Source organism: Acinonyx jubatus, chromosome C2 (genome assembly GCF_027475565.1).
Source record: "Acinonyx jubatus isolate Ajub_Pintada_27869175 chromosome C2, VMU_Ajub_asm_v1.0, whole genome shotgun sequence".
Classification (NCBI taxonomy): domain Eukaryota; kingdom Metazoa; phylum Chordata; class Mammalia; order Carnivora; family Felidae; genus Acinonyx; species Acinonyx jubatus.
Genome location: NC_069384.1, coordinates 111,776,669 through 111,799,377, shown reverse-complemented (window position 1 = coordinate 111,799,377; position 22,709 = coordinate 111,776,669). Strand labels below are relative to the sequence as shown.

The 22,709-nt window shown below is 46.8% G+C and overlaps 1 protein-coding gene and 2 long non-coding RNA genes across 3 annotated transcripts in view; 2 read left to right on the top strand and 1 right to left on the bottom strand.

Moving 5' to 3' along the window:
• LOC128315274 (uncharacterized) overlaps window positions 1-22,709 on the top strand; it is a 130,414-nt gene that overhangs the window by 34,463 nt on the left and 73,242 nt on the right. The gene's annotated exons all lie outside the window — the stretch shown is intronic.
• SIAH2 (siah E3 ubiquitin protein ligase 2) lies at window positions 1,404-22,230 on the bottom strand. Its single transcript, XM_027061603.2, has 2 exons — window positions 21,227-22,230; window positions 1,404-2,983 (listed from the first exon to the last, which is right to left on the bottom strand). The coding sequence occupies exons 1-2, from the start codon at window positions 21,641-21,643 to the stop codon at window positions 2,426-2,428; spliced, it is 975 nt and encodes a 324-aa protein (XP_026917404.1). The 5' UTR covers window positions 21,644-22,230; the 3' UTR covers window positions 1,404-2,425.
• On the top strand, window positions 5,898-19,178 carry LOC128315275 (uncharacterized). Its single transcript, XR_008297933.1, has 2 exons — window positions 5,898-6,929; window positions 17,359-19,178. It is a non-coding gene; the product is annotated as an uncharacterized LOC128315275 (long non-coding RNA).

Here is a 22,709-nt window from a genome sequence, read left to right as displayed (position 1 = left end):
TCCATTGATGAATCAACTGCCTCTGGCAGTTAATGTATTGAAACTACTTATCAGTTTCATTTCATTTCTCCATTGACAAAGTTCTCCTATAAATCTTAGTTAGCCCTCATAATGGTCCGTACAGGGCAAGTAGATGAAATAGTGAGTCGTAACAAGTACATGTATTGACTTAACAGAAAGTATGGTGATAAAACTTACAGGAAATGTGAAATGAGCATAAAGCCAGATGACATCCTATGTTAGAAAGTGATAGCCTATCACGATGATGACAAAGCTCATTTACAGTGCATCACAACATTAGCATTTCTTTAACATTTCCCATATAACTTTGGAAGGTCGGTCGATGAACATGTGACAATATGCCAAGAACAGACAATAGCACAAAGGCTTTCAGAACACAACACAAAGCTCCATTACAAACATGTAATCCTAGTATTGGGAAGCTGATACATTTCTTAATAAAGGAAGAAATTTTAGCAAAAAAAAACAAAAAAAAAGAAAGAAAAAGTACAATGCCAAATGAGAATAATCAACAAGCAAAAAGTGTTAATAATACTATGAATGGAAGACTTGGGGACAAGCGTTTAGGTATAATCCACCAAGTAAAATCAGTTATTTGCACAGTATTGCCATGAATCTACACACATTTTAAGGGTATTCAATTATTTTGTATTCCACAATGAAGTCTCCTTAATTTTGTTATTTTTCATGTTTCATTATGTCCTTTTTAATGAATGTCCCGCTTTAATTTTTTGTCATTTTTGTCTCTTATGGCAAAATTGCCTAATGGCCAGTTAGTTATGCAGTGAAAATGTGGCAAAAACACTTGTGGCAGAAACGTCTATGGCCATGCTGTGTACGGTGAAACTTTCTAGAACCTTCCTTGCCTGCCAGAACTCTACCCTGGATAAAAACCCAATACCACATCTCACCTAAAAAATCGAAACAACTCTAAAGCCATCCCTTCCACGAGGTGCTACTCTAATGCCATTGGGCTGCTAAGTTCAGGCAGTCTTTAGTCCTCATCAGGCATTTGGGGCTAATATTCCGAATTCCTTGGAGACTTCAGGGTCAGGACCGAGGGAGTGGATCACCCTGGCTCAAACCCAGGACTCTGGACGTCAGCCCTGGCCAAGCCTCTTCTTCCACGGTGCTGGCACCTAAAAGAACATCTCCAAGGGAGAGACCTGCAACACCAATGGCAGTCCATGGTTCAAGGAAGTGAGTTTGGACCCCAGTTCTATCTAATATGGACCTGTATCATGACCTTGGGCAAATGGCTGTTTCTTCGTGTGGAAATAGCGATAGCTCCAAGCCCAACGTAGCTGTGAAGTTTCATGTGCCTGCACGTGGTAGGCACCCACTAAATAAACATTATTCAACAGGGAAAAGAAAGCCGAATATTCATTTTTGGAAAATATTTATTAAAAAACTAAAGTGAATGTGGCAAAAAAACAACAACCACCCAACACATACCTTTAAATAGCAAGCATATGACACTGGTTATAAAGCTTTTCCAACTCTACTGATCTAGTCTTTCCCACCAGCTACAGTCAAGGATGGCCTCTGAGGGAAGCCACGTGTAAACAGGTCATCTGTACTAGTGATGAGCAAAACCTAATTAGGTGAGAACTATCAATGGCCGTACCATTCGCTTTCCTAGGCAATCCACCCCAAACACAAGACAGTGACCAAATCTCAGGAGTGTGCTCATGGGGATCTGCAGTTCTGGTTTTAATTTGGGAGCGGCAGCTCGGGGGTGAGGAGGGAATGAAGCCGTAGAAAGACAAACGGTATCAGTAGAGGGCAGTCGTAAAGCACCTTTAAAATCTGGACCCTTTCCACAATTTAACTCAGTAATTCTCAAACTTCATTGTCAAACAGAATCACTTGACGAGATTATTAAATGCACAGGCTCCACAAATCTGCATGTTTAAGATGAGTACTACGGGGGGGCTCTGTGCATATTGGTTAGCCATCAGCCATCCAGTTTGAGAAAGACTAAAACAATTCCTACTCCCTAAAAACAAGATAAAGGTTAAGGTTAAGGAATCTATCGACAGTCACTGTGCTTTTGTCAACTTGGCGAGACCAACAGAGAGAGTCAGACAGGAAGGAGCCTTTAATTCCTAACATACTGGCCTACAGGAGCCCTGAGCAACCTGTCAAGTGCTGTTCAGGAAGTAAGTACAATTTCATAAGAAAGTTGATTTCAGATCACAGAACCGACTCCAAATGACTAATAGGCCAACCCCATTCGTTCCTGTTTAGTGAACTTTGTTGGGCCAGTGCCAGATGGGAAGCTGCTGTTCAAACAGAACATGGGGGGTAACTGTGGGTCTTGACTTGTGAAGACACAGTGAATAAAACATCTATAAAAACCTTTATTAACCACAGAGCACTGAGCCCAAATAACCTCGGTGCCTCATGGACAACATGTAGAAATGGTCACGTTGATTCCAAGGTTGCCATTATCTGCAAACAGATGCGCTATGGCTGTGTCAAAAACAAGGCAGTCGCTGTTCATGATGGCCGCGGCCACCCCGTCGTGGATGGACCGGGGCGTGGCCTCCCAGGTCAGTCTCCGCCGGTTCCCGTTCAACTCCAGTCTGTAGGCAAAGTTCTCGGCTTGCTTGCGGGTGCCAATGAGCAGCACGATGGCGAAGAACTGCTGGTGGCCCTCGTACTTCTCTTGTTTCTCCAGCACCAGCATGAAGTGATGGCCAAAGCACGACTGCATCATCACCCAGTCGACAGCCCCCGGCAGGTTAATGTCTGTGGCTAGAAAGACGATGTCTTCTCCCTGGAGGGTGGTAATGCTTTTGTGGGCGTGCATGAGATGGGACATCACGGCTTCCAAGGACCCCTGCCACTTGCAGGAAGCACCGGGACAAGGGCAGGAGTAGGGACGGTATTCACAGATGTCTTCGTGTTCTGGCTTCTCCGTGTGGTGCAGGGTCAGGGAACAGCCCGTGGTGGCATACTGCAAGGACAGAAAGATTAACACATTGAGCCATCGCGCCTTCTCAAAACTCCTACTGGTGCAAACCTCTAAGACGATTCACTCACTTAGGTTTCCGGGGCTTAAACTGAATTCTTATCTCAACTACTTTCGCTTGAGAGGAGTTAAGACCACAAGTCTCAGTTCGTATTCATCCTCAGTCTTGCCATACATAAAACTGGGAATGTCCACCACCAGGAAGGGACGGCCGGCCACGTCCTCACTCCCACATTGTTGAAAACGTGAGAACTGAAGTGCTCCTTACTATTAACATCTCAAACGGCATTGCTGAGCCAGCCCTAGGAAACCTGGCCTTCCCCGTATTTCCTGTGAAACCTAAAGAATTTTTGAGAACTTCAAATTGCTTAGGTGTACGGCTGGGCAAGGAACAGGTTACCTCCAGACTAGTTTTCACCCAGAGACAATTATGAAAACAGTTTAATTCCTCTTGTTTGTCCCCTGCCCCTTCTTCCTAGCTCAAGCTGGTGACTGAGAGGCCGGCTGCCCCCGCAGTTCCCTGCTCTTGCCTGCAGGAGTGAGCAATCAGGACGGAAGGGGGCTGAAGGCCCCCCCACATCGCTGGAACTATGACCTCACTCTCCTCACCTTTTACCCATCCCCAGTCCCAAGGGACTCCACATACACTTTTTGGGTGATGGGAAATCATACCCAAGAGCTACTGTACCAGCTCGGGAACCTGCCGGCCAGGTGGGTTCCAGCCAGTGGAGGTTAAAATGAGGAGGGCCCAGACCACTTCCTCAGGTTCCAGGGCAGGCACTTGTCCCAGACGAGCTTTCTGATAGTCAGTCTGTCCCTCAAATGCTGCCTTAATAGGGTAGGAACAAAACCTTTTTCTCCCTTGCACTTGGGATGACAGTCCTGATGAATAAATCACACCTATCTTGGGAAAAGACCACATGGCAAAGAACCAGACTTCTCCCAACCCTCCCAAGAATGACACTGTTAACTCCTAGATACCAGATGGGGCACCAGCCCACAGGTAGACACTTCCCCAGAGAGCTGTGCTGGTGTGTTGTAACAAATCAGGAAACCTGAATCACCTTTCTGGGTGAAACTAGAAGCCGGCCGCATCCCCCTCAAGCTCGTGGTGGCAGGTACATCGGCTGCGTGACCCTGCTTGGATTCCCCCAGCCCGCTACCGAGACATAAAGACAGCGAAGGTGGGCAGGGCCAGGCCATGTGTCTAAGACGCCGTGCCCATTTGCTAACAAAACAAAGCCCCGTGTCTGTTTGGATGGTCACTACACTGCCCAGGGGTAAACCCCTTATAAACTTGAAGTCGGTCAAATCCTAATCTCCGCAGATGAATCTGTCACTAGCAGCAAGCAGGCACTGGGGACCTTCTCCACACAGGACCCTAAACTGGACTCACTGAGAGGAGGGCGAGAAGGCAGTCTCCATTCTTAGGGAGAGGAGTCTCCCCTCATGAGGAAGTGGGTGGCTTAAAGAAAGAAATGCAGCTGGTTTCTCCCCCACACCTAAAGTGGATTATAATAACCTTCAAGAGAACTTGGCAGAAATGTTTTCATTATTTACTTTGCCCATAGGGAATGCTTATTCATCTTTTTAAACCATGGTCTAATTTTAAAAGCATGGGTATAAAAAAACTTTATAATCAGAAGGAGAAACAAACTTATTTATCCATATGTATTTCTACTTTGTGTTCTTCACAGTTTAAGGCCCCTAAAAAAACAAAATCCCTACTGTGTTTTAAATCTAGGGTGTGGTTAGGAATACAGAGCCTTCTGGTGTTTTTCTGTGAGTGATGGGTAAGGCATTTCTGCCCAGCTTAAAAACACACATTACCCACAATAAAAATAGCAAGAATTAGTCCAGATTCTCTGGCAGATTCTCTGGCTGAAACAAGTCCCCGATCCTTGGATCTGAAGAAGTTTCGGAATGGGCCATTTATCGCAGCTGCCCACAAATCATTCCAAGAACGAGATGAACTCTGGCAAAGAGTGTAGGGAAGGATACCGCCTGTATCCCTGACCCAAAGCCCCTGACCCAAAGCCCCAAACCACTCCGTGTTCACGAACTCAGATGTACAACAAATATTTATCGTCTAGCAATCATTTTAGAACTTTTTCTTGTGTGGCTCAGGTAGGAATTTTTACATTCTGAATTATTTGGTTTGCCTTACAAACCACTCACTCTTCCTTCAGCCCAATATAGAGAACAGGGAACCTCCCCAAGCTACACAAATAGAAAAGGCGCTACTTAGCATTCATGTGGATAACGACCTTACAAAAAATATCTTGCTACAGCCTCTATTAACTTAAATAAGTATATTTTTAAAGTGTTAGGTGCTTACTCTGCTTTTTCTAAACAGGCTGAACTTTAAAGGCAATCTATTCCTTCTCTTTTCCATCATGGGCGAGGGCGTGTCTTCATGACCACTGGTGCCACTTTTATGACGACTGGATAAGAGATGATCTCTAAAAAGAAAAGATCTAAACTTTAAATATGCGTGCACTCACACGCACACAGACGCATGCGCTCTTGTGCTACACTGCATACTTGTTGCGGCATTGTTCTGGAATAGGGGCTCGCATCTGGGGATCAGAGGGAGGGTTCACAGTCTGATTCCCTGACGCTGTAGGCTCTGTAGGTGCCTCTGAGCAGCAAACCCAAATTGTACCGGCCCCTCGCTTGTGTCTTCCTGACCAGCTCCAAGGGTTCCTAAGGGCTGCCAACCTCTGTCCTGGAGCACACAGAGGGAATCCGCTGCAGATCCCGCCCTCCTGGGGTTTCCGGTCGAGAGGGGCCATGCCATGCAACAACAAATAACTCAAGACTATCAGAAGTACAGACAACTATGCAAACAAAGATTGGTGGGGCGGGGGGGAGGGGTGGTGGTGGTGACAGTCGATTTCAAAGTGGGGATGGGCTGAGGAGGAGATTGGGAAAGCTTCACTGTAGGCAAAGTGGACTATGGCTGGAACAGCTCCAACCGGTTCTAGCATTGGGGGAGCGGAGCAAACAGTGGGGATAAAACCTAAATGAGAAGGCAGGTCCAGATACCCTCGGGGACTTTACTGGCAATTTAGTTTGTTTTCTGGGTTCCTGTACAGTAGCACTCCAGGTTTTCCCCGCTATCTGAACGTACAGTGTTTCTACAAAACCCTCTGTGAGACAAAATGGCATAAAGCAAAGAAGCAATTGCCATTAACTTAGATGAAAAACTTTTCCAGCATTCCTAGTGCCAAGAAATAACCTCTCTTGGGCTTCTCTGATACCTTAGGACACATCTTGATAACAGATGCACAAAATCAATTGAGATAAAGCACAGATGCTCACAGATGCAGTTCAGAGCTATGGAGTCCTGATGCTGAGCGTAGGTCCCAGGGAAGAAGCTAGGTGAGGCCACGCCTGCTGCTCAGGATGTGCACTGCCCAAGAAATGCTGAACGCTATTTTCCCTTTCCACCTTCTTTCGAAGATGTGTAAATCCTCTTTGGATTTCTTTTGGTTAGCAAAAACAGGTCTTTTGTAAAAGCAAAATGATGTCAAATGGACTTTGAAAAAGTGGGGGATACCTGTACTGACATTTTAGACCAGATCATCCTTCATGGTGGGGGCTGTGCTGTGCACTGTAGGATGTTTAGCAGCATCCCTGGCCTCTACCCACTCAATGCCAGTAGCAATCCTTCCCCACTGTGACACCCAGGAATGTCACAGGCATGGCCAAATGTCTGGGGAAGGGCAAAATGGCCTGGGGTTGATTTTGATGAATGACAACACCTAGCTGGGCAGCCACAATGCCAGTTGTGAGAAGGGGCCCACACCAGTAAGCAGGTCAGGCTGGTCATTCCCCACCCAACGGGCACTACCCAGGACAGCTCGGGAACGCCAGCTGCCAGTGACGAGACACACAAGGAGAGCCTGGTGGTTTGCAGATCCTGGAGGTACGCCAGGGTGCTAGTTCTACCCGTTCTACAGACTGACTGACTCATCATGGCCACATGGCCATTTCTGACCACACTCGGGGCACAGCCCTGCATTCCCGTGCTCCTCCTCGAGTGCTCTTTCAAGGTAGGGGATATAATTCTGGAGTCAAAGAATCAATGTTCTCAGTAAAAGAAACAAAGAACTTACATCTGCCTTAACCTCCAGTCCCCAACCCGCCCCCCAACCCCCAAACCCAGGGTCTGCAGACACACTGCTTCTGGAAGTGTGCACTTTTCACACCCTGGCTGGGGCTTGCCCCACCAAACAGTAAGGATCCAGAGGACGCCAGCTTTCCTTGAGATCCCCGGTTCTTGTTGCACACTCTCCTTCCTGAGACAGAGCCCTGGGGCTGCCTGTGTGTCCTGGGGACACGTCCACACCTATAAACGAGATTTCTCCACAGGGCCACAGCTGCTCATGGTCTCCCAGGGGGTGGGGTGAGGTGAAGTGGGAATTCCCTTTAAGCAAACCTCTTTTGGGAGCGAGGGCACAGGGATACACTCGCACACGGAAGCCCCAAGCTAAAGCAGAATGTAGGGAGGGGGAAGATGACCCGGCAGAATGAGAAACAAATGCTGACATAACATTTCTGACTGCTCTTTAGAAACTTTTCAGGTTGCGGTGGCTCAAAAGTCTTGTGCAAACATGTTCTGCCGTGAGAGGCAACGTGTGACCTGGTGCCTCATTTTTAAGTCTTTGCAGAAAGCAGGAAATAGTGCCAATTCTTGCCCTGGGCATGGGGTTTGAAGGGTGTATTTAAGTTGGAATTTAGGTAGGGTTTTTCCTTTTCTGGCAAAGGAACCCATTCACACACAAATCTGATGAGATACGCCAGAAAACAAACACTAGACACCTGTTATTTACCTAATAAACGCAGTCACATTGTATTTGTTTATGGAATGAGCACATAAACAGAATAACCCTGCTTAGCCAGAGTGCTAGTCAAGGTCATGGATCCTGTGACTGGTTTAGAACACGTTACTTAATCTATTTCATTAAATGTTGAGTCCCTGCAATTCAAGAACAATTTCCTGAGCTCCAACAACCAACAAGTTACTAGAATGGAGGCACCCTGAGCTCCGGCAGAAGCATGTCCCTGCTCAGGGCCTGTGGGGTCACCGCCCCACCCCCGCCCACTTACACCTCCTAGGAAACTGAAGTTTATTAGCAAACCATCTGCCGGCGCCTCAAAGGAGAGTGTCTCAGGAAAAACAAAGCACAATCAATATTTTGTTGTTGATGCTCGAAAACGTTTGAATTAAATCCAAGAAACGACCTCGTCGTCTTAGAGTAAGCAAAAGCAAAGTGCGCTCTTCTGTCCATCTAATAAACTGTAATGATCACAAAATGCACACAGACAGCTAAATGCAACGTAGGACCCCAGACCGGGAAACCAGCACTGCCACAAAGGGCATTACTGGGGCAGCAACTGAAGTTTGAATATGAACCGTGGATTAGACAATAGTATCTACTGCAGGTCACATTTCTTGATTCTGATAACGGGACCATAATTATATAAGAAGACCTCCTTGGTTTTAGGAGAAACAGTGCAGTATTTGGGGGAAAGGGGCAAAATGTCTGCAAATTATATTAAAATGGCTAAATAACTGTATGTATGAAGTAAGAACACACAAAATGAAAACGCAAATGGGGCAAAAAGGAAACAACTGCTGAGTCTGGATAAAGGGCATATGGGACTATTTTTGTACTATTATTACAACCGTTGTGGAAATTTGAAATCATATAAAAATAAAAATGTGTTACAGAATTCAGGGACTGAGTTAGCATATTTATCCTCCATGGGGCAGAGATTCTTTCTGCAGGGTTGGTTGAATGAATTAAATTTTATCATACTAGGGTGTTGTTTGTTTTTTTTTTCAAAGAATATATACTTTTAACTGCATACCTACCGGTAAAAGCAACTAAGTTACTTAATTTTTCTTTTTTATTTAATAGAAGCTCTCGGGAGTCATTTTAGTGAACCAATAAATTTTTACAATGAAGACATCAGTTGTTATAATAACCAACACTTCTTTGCCCTCTCTGCCCCTCATGGAAGACAAAGCTTTCTGCATTGCTCCTCTGATCCTTTAAAAGTTGTTGGCCCTGGACTACAGTCTCATTGTTATCCTAACTAGCCACTGCAGGTTCATTATCTACCACGCTTAGTGGTCCAAGGGAAATTCCTTTACTTGATTCCAGACATGTCAGAAAGAGGCTCCAGGACGAAGCTACCCATGCCCCCTTTTTCTTACACAGGTAAACCTCTTTTACTCCCGGGGAGGTGAACTCACACATGGAATCTGGGTTATACCAGTTCAGGTGGAAGGATGATCTCTTGGCGGTATAACTTACTATGTATGATCAGCAGATAATTAGGGGACTATTGGTAGAGGTCTTTCTCTTCTTGACATTCTTTCCCCCCGCCCCTCAACATTCTTAAGACTTGTTTGAATGAAAGGGGTGCCTGGGTGGCTCAGTTGGTTAAGCTCCCGGCTTGGGCTCAGGTCATGATCTCTTGGTTCGTGGGTTTCAAGCCTGGCATCGGGCTCTGTGCTGACAGTTCAGAGCCTGTAGCCTGCTTTGGATTCTGTGTCTCCCTCTCTCTCTCTGCCTCTCCCCCACTCATGCTCTGTCTGTCTCTCTCAAAAATAAACATTTAAAAAAAATCAAAAAAGAATTAAAAAAAAAAACTTGTTTGAATGGCAGTTGTAGTTAAACCTCATATAGAACCAAAGCATGGTGAAATTACATTTTAACTGGCAGTTAAACTTAGATTTCACCACTTTTTCTTAATGTTTATTTATTTTGAGAGAGAGAGAAAGTGCAAGCAGGGTAGGGGCGGAGAGAGAGGGAGAGAGAGAGTCCCAAGGAGGCTTCACACCATCAGTGCAGAACCCAATGCAGAGCTCAATCTCAGGCATCGTGAGATCAGGACCTGAGCCAAAATCAAGACCCTGATGCTCAACCAACTGAGCCGTGCAGGTGGCCCCAGATTTTACCACTTAAAAAAAACTTTTTTTAAGAGATATAAACAGAGTACAAGCAGGGGAGGGGCAGAGAAAGAGGGAGACACAGAATCCCAAGCAGGCACCAGGCTCTGAGCTGTCAGCACAGACCCTGACGTGGGGCTCGAACTCATGAACCACAAGATCATGACCTAAGCCAGATGCTTAACTGACTGAGTCACCCAGGTGCCCCAATTTTACCACTTTCTAAAAGGACTTCTAGCAAGTCGAACTAGCTCTTTCATGACTAAAAGTCTGTTACTCTGCCCTCAAAATATCAGTGGATGATCACAGGTTATTTTCTAGTTAATTTATGGGTCTATTTATTTTGTTCATTGATTTACTGATTTGCCTACTTCCTGCCCACCTGACATTTGTTGGTAAATGAATAGACATTAGGTTTATCTGCAGATGATTGTTCTCCACCGTATTAATTTTACTTTAATTAAAAGTCTTACTATGGAACTTAGAATCTAAAAAAAAAATCAATATATCTTGAGATCAAGAAGGAAAAATGTTTTTATTAGACTTCGGTCACTATGGGTTTTGTTATTTTTCATAAAGGCATTTCACATATTTTATTTACATAAACTATTCGGGGTGGGGGTGTTTGAAGCTTTTCTGAAATCGTACATAGATGGGGAAACGATACGGTTGTCATTTGAGCGGCTCTATATCCCTCTTGTTTAAAATGAGTTTATTGGGGTGCCTGCATGGCTCAGTCAGTTAAGTGTCCAACTTTGGCTCAGGTCACGATCTCACAGTCGTTGAGTTCGAGCCCTGCGTTGGGCTCTGTGCTGAAAGCTCCGAGCCTGGAGCCTGCTTGGGATTCTGTGTCTCTGCCCCTCTCCCTCTCCTTCTCTCTCCCCCCTGCCTCTCAAAAATAAATAAACATTAAAAAAAAGGGGGGGGGTTACAACCACCAGTTAGAGTTCAGTTACCTTGCGTTCCGTGTAGCACAAATTGAGCCTACCATGTCACCTCTGCGTGGATCTACAAAACCGTCGACCACTCATCCGCGGACTCTCATTAAGGTTAGACTTGGGCAACAGGAGAAAGTGAACTCTCTTCTTGTGCCTCAGTCACGATGCTCAACCTGCATCTGTCTAGCCACCATCCTCTAAGAACCTTAAGGGATCTGCACTAACCCAGAGGGCGGATTCCTTACCTCCACTGTGAGGCAGCGCAAAGAAAGAATCCTCAGCCAAAGGTTCCGTAACGGTTCCATGGATACTGATTATTATAAGACGGTATCACTCAGGGCCAGCACTGTCAAACGGTGGCGAGACTAAGAAAACACGGACATCTAACTTCATGAGCTTTCTGCTGGAGAAGGCAATGCTAATTAAAGTCGTGGGCCTCTGGGGCGCCTGAGTGGCTCAGTCGGTTAAGCGGCTGACTTCGGCTCAGGTCATGATCTCGCGGTCCGTGAGTTCGAGCCCCGCGTCGGGCTCGGTGCTGACAGCTCAGAGCCTGGAGCCTGTTTCAGATTTTGTGTCTTCCTCTCTCTCTCTGGCCCTCACCCGTTCATGCTCTGTCTCTCTCTGTCTCAAAAATAAATAAACATTAAAAAAATAATAATAATAAAAAAATAAAGTCGTGGGCTCAAGAGTTCCTCTGTTTGCCTGAGAGAACACTGACAAACCCCACGGTGCAGACGGCTTTTTTACGACAGGTGTCCTGGGGGCAGACTGGGGCGATGTTAGCCCAGTCATCTGAGAACATCCTGCCGTTGGGGAGGGGAGCGCATCTGGCCGTACAAAGCCTCCTTGGGCTGGCAGGGGGTTATTTTTAATCTCAGAAACTTTAAACAAAAGTTGACGTTTGACCAAACACGCTTCTCATCTGACCATGGCCAGACCAGAGTCAGCAGGCAACGACACAGTCTCCCGGAGAAGCAGTTTTGTGAGGTGCCTTCAGAGCGTGGGTTCAAGCAAACAAAAGCACCTCAGGGTCAGAGCCGGAATTAAAGGCTTTCTGCCACCCTACCAGTGCCTCGCCTGCTCTTTGTCACTACGCCCTTACCCCTCCAAGCCAGGCTCCCACCTGCATAATCACACTAACCGCTCCGACCCGCCTCCAACAGGGCTGCATCCCTCTGCAGTCTTTATTTCTCAACTAAAGGAATCGCATTCACTGGAAGACTTAAGTGGTAGGGCTGCCCGATCTAGCAACTAAAAACACAAGATGCCCAGGATGTCCCAGGCGACATTTGGGTTATACTTGCACCAAAAGAAAATTACCTGAAATTGCACCAAATATTGTTGATCTAAAATTCAAATTTAAGTGGGCACCTTGTAGTTTACCTGGCAACCTTAATAAGAGGGCCCTCCTGATACCGGGGTCATCCCTCCAGAAGCCATTATGTGAATTTGGAATGGGAGGGGGGATCGTTGTCCTTCAGGGAGGGGTGAAGCGGATAGCGGGAAAGGCAGGAGGCTGAGGGGGAAAAGACACTGTGTGTGTAATTACAAGGCCCATCCTGGAGTTTCTGTTCCCTGAACTTACAAACCGTAGGACTTTGGGCAAATCTCTTAGGCAGAATACTAACTGTGTCCTGTTTCCTTTACAAAGTGATGAGGAGGAGATAACATGAGATAATATGCCTCGTTCAGACAAGGTAAACAACACTCTGTACAAGCAGCTCTGCTGGCCTCCCTACGTAACCCCATCAGGACCTTCCATCCCCTCCTTCTTTGTGGGTAGATAGCTGCTTACCCTATATAATGCAGCTCTGTCCCCCAACACTGCTGAGAGGTCTCCAGACTCCTCTGCTCCTGCTGCTTGAGGAGGGCTCTGCGGGCACATCTGTCTCCTCTGTTAGACTCGTAGCTTCAGAAGGAGGGGGTTGCGGGGGAGGCAAGGACTGGCTGGTCAGATGGTTTGTAGGAGGGAGAGGCTGCAGGAGATTCCCAGGTACGGGGAGATATGAAACTTAGTCGGTAATCAGGAAGAGCCAGCTCTGGCCCAAGGTTCCATCAGGGAGAAAAAGCAGGCAGTAGTGTTAAAAAAAAAAAAAAAAAAAAAAAAGCCAAAAGGATAACACCCATTGTAGGTGATGCTGGAAAGAAATGGACACTCAATTGTGAAGGATTCCAAGTGAGAAAGCAGTTTGGCTCTGCTATCAAAAGCTTTTTGATTTCTACACATACCCTTTGGCCCTACCATCCAACTTCTAGGAAGTTACTGTTAGGAAATAATTACTTTCCTATGCACAAGAACTGCTCTAGCAGTACTTAAAAAAATTTTTTTTAACTGTAAAAAACAGAATGATTTAAATGACCGCAAATGGGAGCTTGCTTAAACATCTCTGGTACTATCAGAGTACTATGCAGCCATTAAACATGAACTTAAAGACTATTTACCAATGTTGAAAAGCAGTCACGATGTGTTAGGTGAAAAAATATGTTATGACATTGTGTGTGCTTTATCTTACCTGCTTTTCTTTGAGTGAAAAACTCCACTGATGTCGATGTAAGTTTGTAAGGACAAATGCAAAAATGTACAGTGGTTATTTCTAGGTGGGAGGATTATAAGAGATTTTAACTGCATATACATATTATAAATAAAAATATTTTAACTATATATTATATTTTGAGAGAGAGTGCAAGTGGGGGAGGGGCAGAGAGTGAGGGAGAGAGGGAAACTTAAGCCCGTTCCATGTCCAGGTCAGAGCCTAATGTGGGGATCGAACTCACAACCTTGAGATTATGACCTGAGCTGAAATCAAGGCAGATTCTTAACTGACTGAGCCACCCACGCGCCCCTAATTTTATATTTTTATATGTTCTACATTTTAAAATAATGATCATAACTTGTGAAAACATACTTTATAATATGTAAAATAAAATATACATGTTAAAAAACATTGCCTAATCTAACCAGGCTTTCTCCTCTGAAAGCATTATAGAAATGAAAAGCATGAGGCCTTGTCACTGAAAAACTGATGCCAGGGCCAGAGTAACTCAGCTGGATGAAAACCTACATGATAAGGAGGAGGGAAGAGAAACTCAGTAGGAGAGTATGTGGGAGAAAAGAGGTTCTTTTTTTTCTTTTTAAAGTTTATGCCTGGACTTGACCTCACACACTGACCATTTGTTTTCTGCTAGCTTCTAACCGTGCTGTGGTTCTTCAGTGCTGGGGCTGTGCTAGGCGCTTTGCATGAATTATTACCATGTTTGATGCTCACAACAACCCAGTGTGCACCCTATTTTACCAAGGAGCTGCTGAGGTTTGGAGAAGTCACCAAACCCCTCATGTGGGGATGCAGCGGGGATCTGGACTAGGAGGTTTGAGAAGGGCCTCCCTCAAAACTACTAGCAGAGGGGCGCCTGGGTGGCTCAGTCGGTTAAGCATCGGACTTTAGCTCAGGTCATGATCTCACAGCTCATGAGTTTGAGCCCCGCGTCGGACTCTGCTGACAGCTCGGAGCCTGGAGCCTGCTTCGGATTCTGTGCCTCCCTCCCTCTCTCTCTGCCCCTTCTCCACTCGCACTGTCTCTGTTTCTCAAAACTAAATTAAAAAGAAAAGAAAAAAAAAAACTACTAGAGGAGAAGGCAGCCTGGGGATAGGAGTAACCCAAAGATACTACTTTTGTCCATTCGAAGTTTTAAAATAGGGCCCAGGCCCACACATTTAACACAGGTATATCTTTCATCCGTCTACAGTGTCTGTGGCTAAACACTGGGAAGGGGTGATCTTTTATCTCACAGACACCATAGAGTCTAAAAATCACTACAGAAAACCTTTACCCAACTGGAGATGAGACCAACAGTTTCCCAACGTTTAAGAAAAGCTAATGGAGCTAGATGAGGACCTGGGTTAAAAGTGATGAAATTCTGCTAGAGAATTTTCACTATCTCTAGTAAGCCTTAGAAAGCACATTCTCAGGTTTAACATAAAGATATATTTAATCAGGAAAACTTTTTAGCTTTCTTATTTTCCTCTTCAGGATGTGCAGAGCAGAGTCATATTCTGATGCCCCATGTATGATCCCACCCTGCACAACTCGCCAGTAATACACCATGTATTGCACCGGGCGTTCGCTTTAGCAAACGTGTACCTACTGTGTGTCCCTTTCAAGGAGTGAGGGCCTTATGAGTTTGCGTGAAAAATGCCATCGTTCACAAATTTTGTCTGCACGAGTCTGGCTCTTACATTTTATAAGGTCTTACTGTAGTCATACGCATACGGTATTTTGTAGGAGCTTCAAAAAAAAGGGATCTAACACAGAACAGGAGGATCTAATCCAATCTCAGGTTAGGCATTTTACAGACTAGACCTGCCGTACCTTTCAGTTCTCCTCCCTTCTGGTTGTCCCAAATGTCAACTTTAAGTCACAGTGATTTACTCCTAGTTCTAGAAGGTGGTGACCTGTGAAAAATGCCTGCCAACTATGTGTAGAATCAGCATAAACTTTAGGGCTCCTACCCAGCATTCTAGTGCTTCAGTTCTTTTTTTTTTTTCTTCCTTTTTTAATTATTTAAATTTTTAAATTTTTAGTTTGTTTATTTAACATGAAATTTATTGTCAAATTGGTTTCCATACAACACCCAGTGCTCATCCCAACAGGTGCCCTCCCCAATGCCCATCACCCACTTTCCCTTCCCTCCCACCCCCATCAACCTTCAGTTTATTCTCCGTTTTTAAGGTCTCTTATGGTTTGCCTCCCTCCCTCTCTGTAACTTTTTTTCCCTTCCCCTCCCCCATGGTCTTCTGTTAAGTTTCTCAGGATCCACATAAGAGTGAAAACATATGGTATCTGTCTTTCTCTGTATGACTTATTTCACTTAGCATAACACTCTCCAGTTCCATCCACGTTGCTACAAAGGGCCATATTTCATTCTTTCTCATTGCCAAGTAGTATTCCACTGTATATATAAACCACAACTTCTTTATCCATTATCCATTATCAGTTGGTGGACATTTAGGCTCTTTCCAGAATTTGGCTATTGTTGAAAGTGCTGCTATAAACATTGGGGTACAAGTGCCCCTATGTATGAGAGAGAGCAAGAGACAGAGAGTGGGGAAGGGGCAGAGAGAGAGAGAGACACAGAATCCGAAGCAGGCTCCAGGCTCTGAGCTGTCAGCACAGAGCCCAACGCGGGGCTCGAACTCACAGACCGTGAGATCATGACCTGAGCTGAAGTCAGACGCTTAACTGACTGAGCCACCCAGGCGCCCCTCTAATGCTTCTGTTCTTAATTTTACACTCAAAAATTCTGTCAATTTGGTTCCTGAAAATCTGGAGCCTCACCGTAGATGTACGTGGATTCTGGTGCTTGCCTGCACACGCTTTCAAGAGTAAACCTAGCCAACTTCAGTCAATAGTGAAGACCACAGGGGAAATAGCCAAAGTAAATGGTCTTTGTCTTAGAGGAGTTTTCAAGATGAAGAAAAGACCTTTGAAATGGTTTTGGCAAAGTGGCTTATCCTCTCAGACTTCTGGGCAACTGATCATCCATCACCCAGCAACCGCCTTGATCCCACCCACCTTCCATTTCATCTGGTGAAGCAAAAGACTTAGCAATTCTAGTCACATCTCGGAGCAACCTACCAGCTTGGTGTTATCTCCATTCTTGTTAACTGATGAACAGACAAGCTCAGGGAAGTATGTGACTGGACCAAGGTCATACAAAACCAGGATGAGAACCCAGTTCTGTCTTTTGCCTAGTACTCTTTTCCCTAGATTGTGAAATTTTAGGGGGAAAAAAATTTTCCCTAATGGTATAATGATTTAATAATGGTAAAATGATTTAGTCCAACTCTTTCTCTTAAAGACACTCAGGTCCAAAGACATAAACTGACCTGTTCAAAGTCAAATGTCTAGTCACTGGGACAAGAGTTCAGGCTCCCCAGGGGGCCAGGATAGACTATTCTCTTGGCAAAACATAGATGAAAATAAGCTATAAAACCACCTACAGTTGGGACCGCTCAGAATTCCAAAGTTCATGGAGAGTAAGAGTTAAAGGCAAACTTCCAGGCTCAGCGAATGCTTTCTAAAAGAGAACCAGACCAGAGGTTGCAAGCTGGCAGCTGGAATTTGGTCTGCAGACAGGGGTGGTTTGGCTTGCACGTTCTGGCCTTCAATATGAATTTGGCCAATGTTAAAAAAAAAAAAAATTGAGATACTTCACATTAAAAAAAAAAAAATCCAGATTTCTGGCTTTTCTTGAAAAAAAATCCAAAGGTCTGGCAGGCTGCATCCACACCCTCACCCCTGCCGATCAGCCAGGGCTGAGCAGAAAGTGTCTCGACTGCTCCCTGAGGTCTCCTGAACCCTTGGCCACGGGTCAGACACCTCTCTCCCTCACTTCACCTGTCCCCGCTGTCTTTTAGGTTTGTCCACACTGAGGGGCTTTTAACTTCCTATTTTCAGGAACAAAAGCAACACTGTCACAACCCAACTGCAAGGGAAGACTTGTCTGACTGAGGCTTTCCAGCTCAGTGATTATCTGGAGACACGCTGTTAGAAACTTTTAAAGAAAACAAAGAAAAAAATGGAGAGAAAATGCTTCAGAGTGTAAGTGGGCTGGAGTGGTTTAGCATTCCCCACCTTTGTGGAGAGAAATACTTGGCTGATATTCAGATAACATACACTGTTGAGTGGGGGTACAAATGTGTCAACCTTCACTTCTCCCCCTACACCCACGCTCCACTGAGAGCTGGTGGGTTTGAGATATGGGAAGAGGATGTCAAAATTTCTCAGGCATAGAGCAAGCCATAGAATGGACTAAAAATAGCACAAGTGCAAGAGAGCCCTACTTTGATAGAGATCCTTTTTCTTAAAAGGAGACCTGAGCTAATAATGCATGTGGTTCCCTCTGTCAAAGGTGCTGGCAACACTTTAGCCTTTAATTAAGTGGCCCCATACCTATGTAAGGAAGCTATTTGGCAACAAATCCATTTGTGAGCCAACTGAAGCATGAGCAGTTCAGAGCTGTGATGAAATACCCCCAAATGTTAGATCTGTGGGCTATTTCCCCCTGACTTGCCCATCCCACATGTCCTACAAAATTCCTACCAGTGAATTCCATAGCGAACATGTATGTTGTCTCTTTGGGATGTTCCCATCAGAGGCCCATCTGGTAAACTTATCCGATCAGATGGTTTTGTTTGTTCCTGGTGGGTGCCAACCTGAAGTTATAGTCTGGGGCCTTGGAATAAAAGGCAAAAATCCCTACGTAGCACAAAGGATGTGTGCCTTTGGGATGCAGGTTCATGAACAGGCCTACTGATCTTGACAAGTCACTTAACCCTAACCTCTCTATAGACATTTGTTTCTTTACCTGAAAAAAAGAAAGGCAAACTAATAAATGACCCTTGAAAGATAGCTGGGACACAGGCACCCAATAACCATTCCACATAGCCTTCCTTCTTTTCATGGTATTCTAGAAGCTACAGGTCCTTGGAAGTCAAGCAGTTCAATCCCTTTATTTACAGATGAGGAAATCAAGACCCCAAGAGGTGGTCTCTCAGGCAAACAATGGCAGCGCCCGGCTACACTTGAGATCTGGGCTCTGGTATATCATCCAAACATTGTTTTTCTCACATGAGCCAGCCGATAAGAGAAGTTCTGAGATCAGGCAGAGGCAGTGACAAGGCAGTCCCTATGATTTCCAGGAGTAAGCGCAAGCCAAGGGCTCGCTACACAGACCTATCTTGCTGAAGTCTGACATAGGTCTGATCACTCCCTATTGCTCTCAACCCTCAACTGACCTATCTTTGGTGCTTGCTGTATAATATCCAAGTTTGGTTTATCTAAACTAATTGGCTGAGCTGTCCTGTCAATAGTTTGCATTACTGGTCAAAGTTGAGGCATGCATTCTCCAGCTTTACGAATCTCTCACACAAGAGTGACTCCAAGATCACTTTCTAAACTTGGTGCCTGGTCTGTAGGGGAATGGTTGACCCTGTTTAGTTTCAGCTTGCAACGTGATGGCTTTCCTTAAATGCATTCAAATAGAATAGGGACTTGGAAAACCACTGACATGTCTAGAAACACTGAGTACCCCTGATTCCCAAGAGAACTGTTCTTCAAGAAGGGCTTCACTAGCATATTACACATTAGGAACAAAAAACATGCTTCAATAGGAACCAGAATCCTAGGTCCTCAAGGTGAAACTTCACACTTTATATAGCATAACTGCTTCCTTCCCTTCTTGGGAGCAACACAATGCTCTTATGAGATTGCTTTTTTTAACATTTATTTATTTTTGAGACAGAGAGAGACAGAGCATGAACGGGGGAGGGGCAGAGAGAGAGGGAGACACAGAATGGGAAACAGGCTCCAGGCTCTGAGCCATCAGCCCAGAGCCCGACGCGGGGCTCGAACTCACGGACCGCGAGATCGTGACCTGAGCCGAAGTCGGACGCTCAACCGACTGAGCCACCCAGGCGCCCGGAGATTGCTTTTTAAAAATAAGTTATGGAATACTGACTGAAACCAAATGTCCCTCTGTGAACTGTAATTCACCTAAAGCCATTTCTTCTGTAAGCCACTGAACGTTTGGGACAAAGCGAAGAGCTGAAAAGGTAGCTCCTCGGAAATCCTATGGGACACCCCCTGCAGTCCCCACGATATATCTCAAACATCAAATACCCACTCTTAATGTCAACTATCACCAAATCTTTTCTTGACCACAAGGCTTCCATCTTCTTCATCACCCTAAAAAAATTATAGAAACATCCAAATTTCATGAGAAACAACTACTGGGCTGGATGAATTAGTCAACATTATATGAGAGGTGGTTGAAAGCAGAGTAATTTATTAAGGTTAACTGAAAACCCATAGCCCAAACACGGATTCAAGCCTGTATTTGAATATGCTATTTTAAACTTGATTTGTGGCAGGGCACAGACCAAATTAAATCACTCATTTTACTGACTTGAGTCCCAAGCTTCAATTCTCTGGTGGATTATTTTTAATTTAAAAATAAGCTCTTGCCCTATAAAAATAAGCAGCACCAAGGAGAAATGCAAGACAGCTTAGATGGCCCAAGAGGCAGAACAGTTACTTCAAAAAAAAAAAAAAAAAAAGACTATTAATGACATGATTTCCATTTCTAAGTTTAGAAAACGAACTTTATGGTCCAGCTCTAGATGATCATGAGGTACTATAGACAGGTATGTCTCAGAAACTGCTCCTGAAGATTTTTAATTACTAGATGTAAGTAAATAGATGCTATATGATATGTCCACACAACGAAAAACTAGGCAGCCATTTAATACAATGAGGTAGAGCTAGGTTTCAGACATAGAAAAAATACGTATAATAATACGACTTTACAACAGCAATTTGCACAAGTTATTTCTGGAGAAGAATTTATGTCTGTGTGTGTTTAGGAAGCTTCTTGACACACGCTGACATCCAGGATTCTATATTCAGCTGTGAAAGTGTAAACGTGGCTACACAAATCCATAAAGATACACAGTAAGCCTAACAATGGTGGGAAAGGGGGTGAGAGGTCTTGGTCTTTCATGTGACTTTTCTTCAGTGGTTTGCATTTTTTTTGCAAGAGCATTGCTAACTTTTTAAACTAAATAAATAAAGCCATGGGCTTGGGAGAACTGTAACAGCTCCTATGTGCCCTTCCTGATAAATTCCTGATCAACTCTTGTTTTCACCCCACTTAGTACAAACACACATCTCCCTAGTCCTTGGAAGGCTAGGAGAGGGAAAGGCGTGGTTCGCAGGGTTTTCGTGTTGCTGGAGGAAAACAGGCTGTAGGCGCCCTTTTTTTAGCTACACTCCCGAGGGCTCCCACGTGTCAGGCGTGCGCAGAGGGCAGGCGCGGGGTGCAGGGGGAATCCAGTACCGATCCTTACAAGCGGAGCGCTGGTAAAGGGTGCGTTTAGCTCGCTTATTTCTTCCCTCCCCAACACCCACCCCCACCTCCTCGCCCGCCAGCTTCCTGGTCCAAGTTTTACTTGTCCAGTCTAACCCTACCGAGCACACCAAGCACAGAGTCTACAGAGTTCGCAGGCACCTGGAGGGGAGAGCTGTGATGCGTTCTAAAAAACGATCGCGTGCCAATTATTCCGGGGTCAGCACTCGGGCAACTGTCAGCTCAGAGTTACTCCCAAAGTGGACAGGTGGGCGTGGGGGAGGGTGGACAAGTGTAAACATTTCTTTTTTTAAAATAAGAGAGATGCCACCTGCCTCTCAGCTCATACGAGTGGGCTGGAGGACACAGGAGTTCTGGGAGGTCGCCAGGCGGAGGTGCGCGGGTGGCACCTGGGCTTACCTTGCAGGGAAACAGGACTGCCGAGGCCACCTTCTCCATAGCCAGGTTCCTGATGCTGGGCGTCAGGGCGCCCCTGCACGTCGGGCAGCAGCTCAACTTCTGGCGGCATTGGTTACACACCAGGTGCCCGGCCTGGCACTGCAGGATGGGGGGCAGGACATAGTCAAAGCAGACCGGGCACTCGAAGAGCGAGGTCAGCTCGTGGTGCTGCGGGGACACCGGGCCAGCCCCGCCACCGCCGCCGGGGCCCGAGATCACCGCCGCCGCGGCGGGCACCGCGGACGAGCCGGGGCCCGCAGCCGAGATGGTGGCGGCGGCCGGGGGCGCAGCCGGGGACGGAGCGTGCTGAGGCTGCGGCGGCGGCTGCTTGCTGCAGGGTTTGTTAGCGCTGGGGCCGGTGGAGGACGGGCGGCTCATCGCGCTCCGAACCAACCATGGAACTGCGGGCGCCTGCCTGCCGCGGGGCCGCCGGGGTCAAGGCGGTGCGCGCCCCGCGGGCGGCAGGCTCCGAGGCAACGCCACCGCGCCCAGCCCGGAACCGAGCAGCAGAAACGGCCGGCTCCTGCAGGAGAGGGACTGGACTGCGCCGACGATCTCCGCGGCCCCCGGCGTTCCAAACAGTCTTCCGCGCCCCCAGACTCCTCCTCCCGGCGGCGTCGCGGGCCGCGAACCCGAGCTGTGCGCAGAACCCCGGCCCACCAGCTTCTGGAGCGGCAGCTGACGCAAGCCCCGGGGGCGCGCGCGGACGTGACGCCTGGACACGTGTGCGGCCGCTCAGGCGCGCGGGGACTGGCAGAGCCACCCTGCGCTGGGGCGCCGGCTCCGCCCGAGTCCAGCTGGCAGCGCGGGGGGCCGCCTAGCGAGGGCCTCTCCTGCCCAGGCTGCGGGCCGGCCCGCGCCAGTGAGCATGTCCGGCTCGCCGCGGCCGCGCGGGGTCTGCCTTCCGGGTTGGGGAGGGGGCCGCCCTTTGGCAAGGCGTCGCTGAAGTCCTGTGGCCACACCCCGGGGAGCCACGCCGGCGCTTCCCGGGCGCAAACCAGAAGGACAACTTCGGGCGGGCGGGGGCTAGGGTGGTGGGCGGGGCGGGACGCGCGCCCCTGCCCAGGTCGGAAAAAACCGAGAGGTTTCTCTTTCCCCGGGTTGAGTCACCCGCGCGAGAGGGGAGGCGGGTGGCGCCGGCGGGCGGGCCGAGTCTGGAACGCTGGGTCAGCTTTGGGCGGGAGTAGGGCAGGGGGCTCCGGCTGGGTCTGCAACGGGCCCAGGACCTGGTGCTGGGCTGTTAAAAGTGGGTTTGGACCACTCCTTAGTCCTGCGTCCCAGGGTGGGAAGGAGGTAAGCTCTATTAATTTACCAGCGGACCTGGCGACGTTGAATTGAGAGCCACTGACTTGCATAGCAGGCCAGGGATGGAGATCATGGACAGCGTTGGCTAAAAGGAGAGTTCAAGATCACTGGAAGTGCCAGAAATGTGGGTTGGGGTCTT

Coding starts and splice junctions, on each gene's coding strand:
- SIAH2 (XM_027061603.2), bottom strand. CDS start 21,643: ATGAGCCGCCCGTCCTCCACCGGCCCCAGCGCTAACAAACCCTGCAGC. Junction 2,984..21,226: donor CAGTCCTGTTTCCCTGCAAG/GTAAGCCCAGGT, acceptor CTGTCCTTGCAG/TATGCCACCACGGGCTGTTC.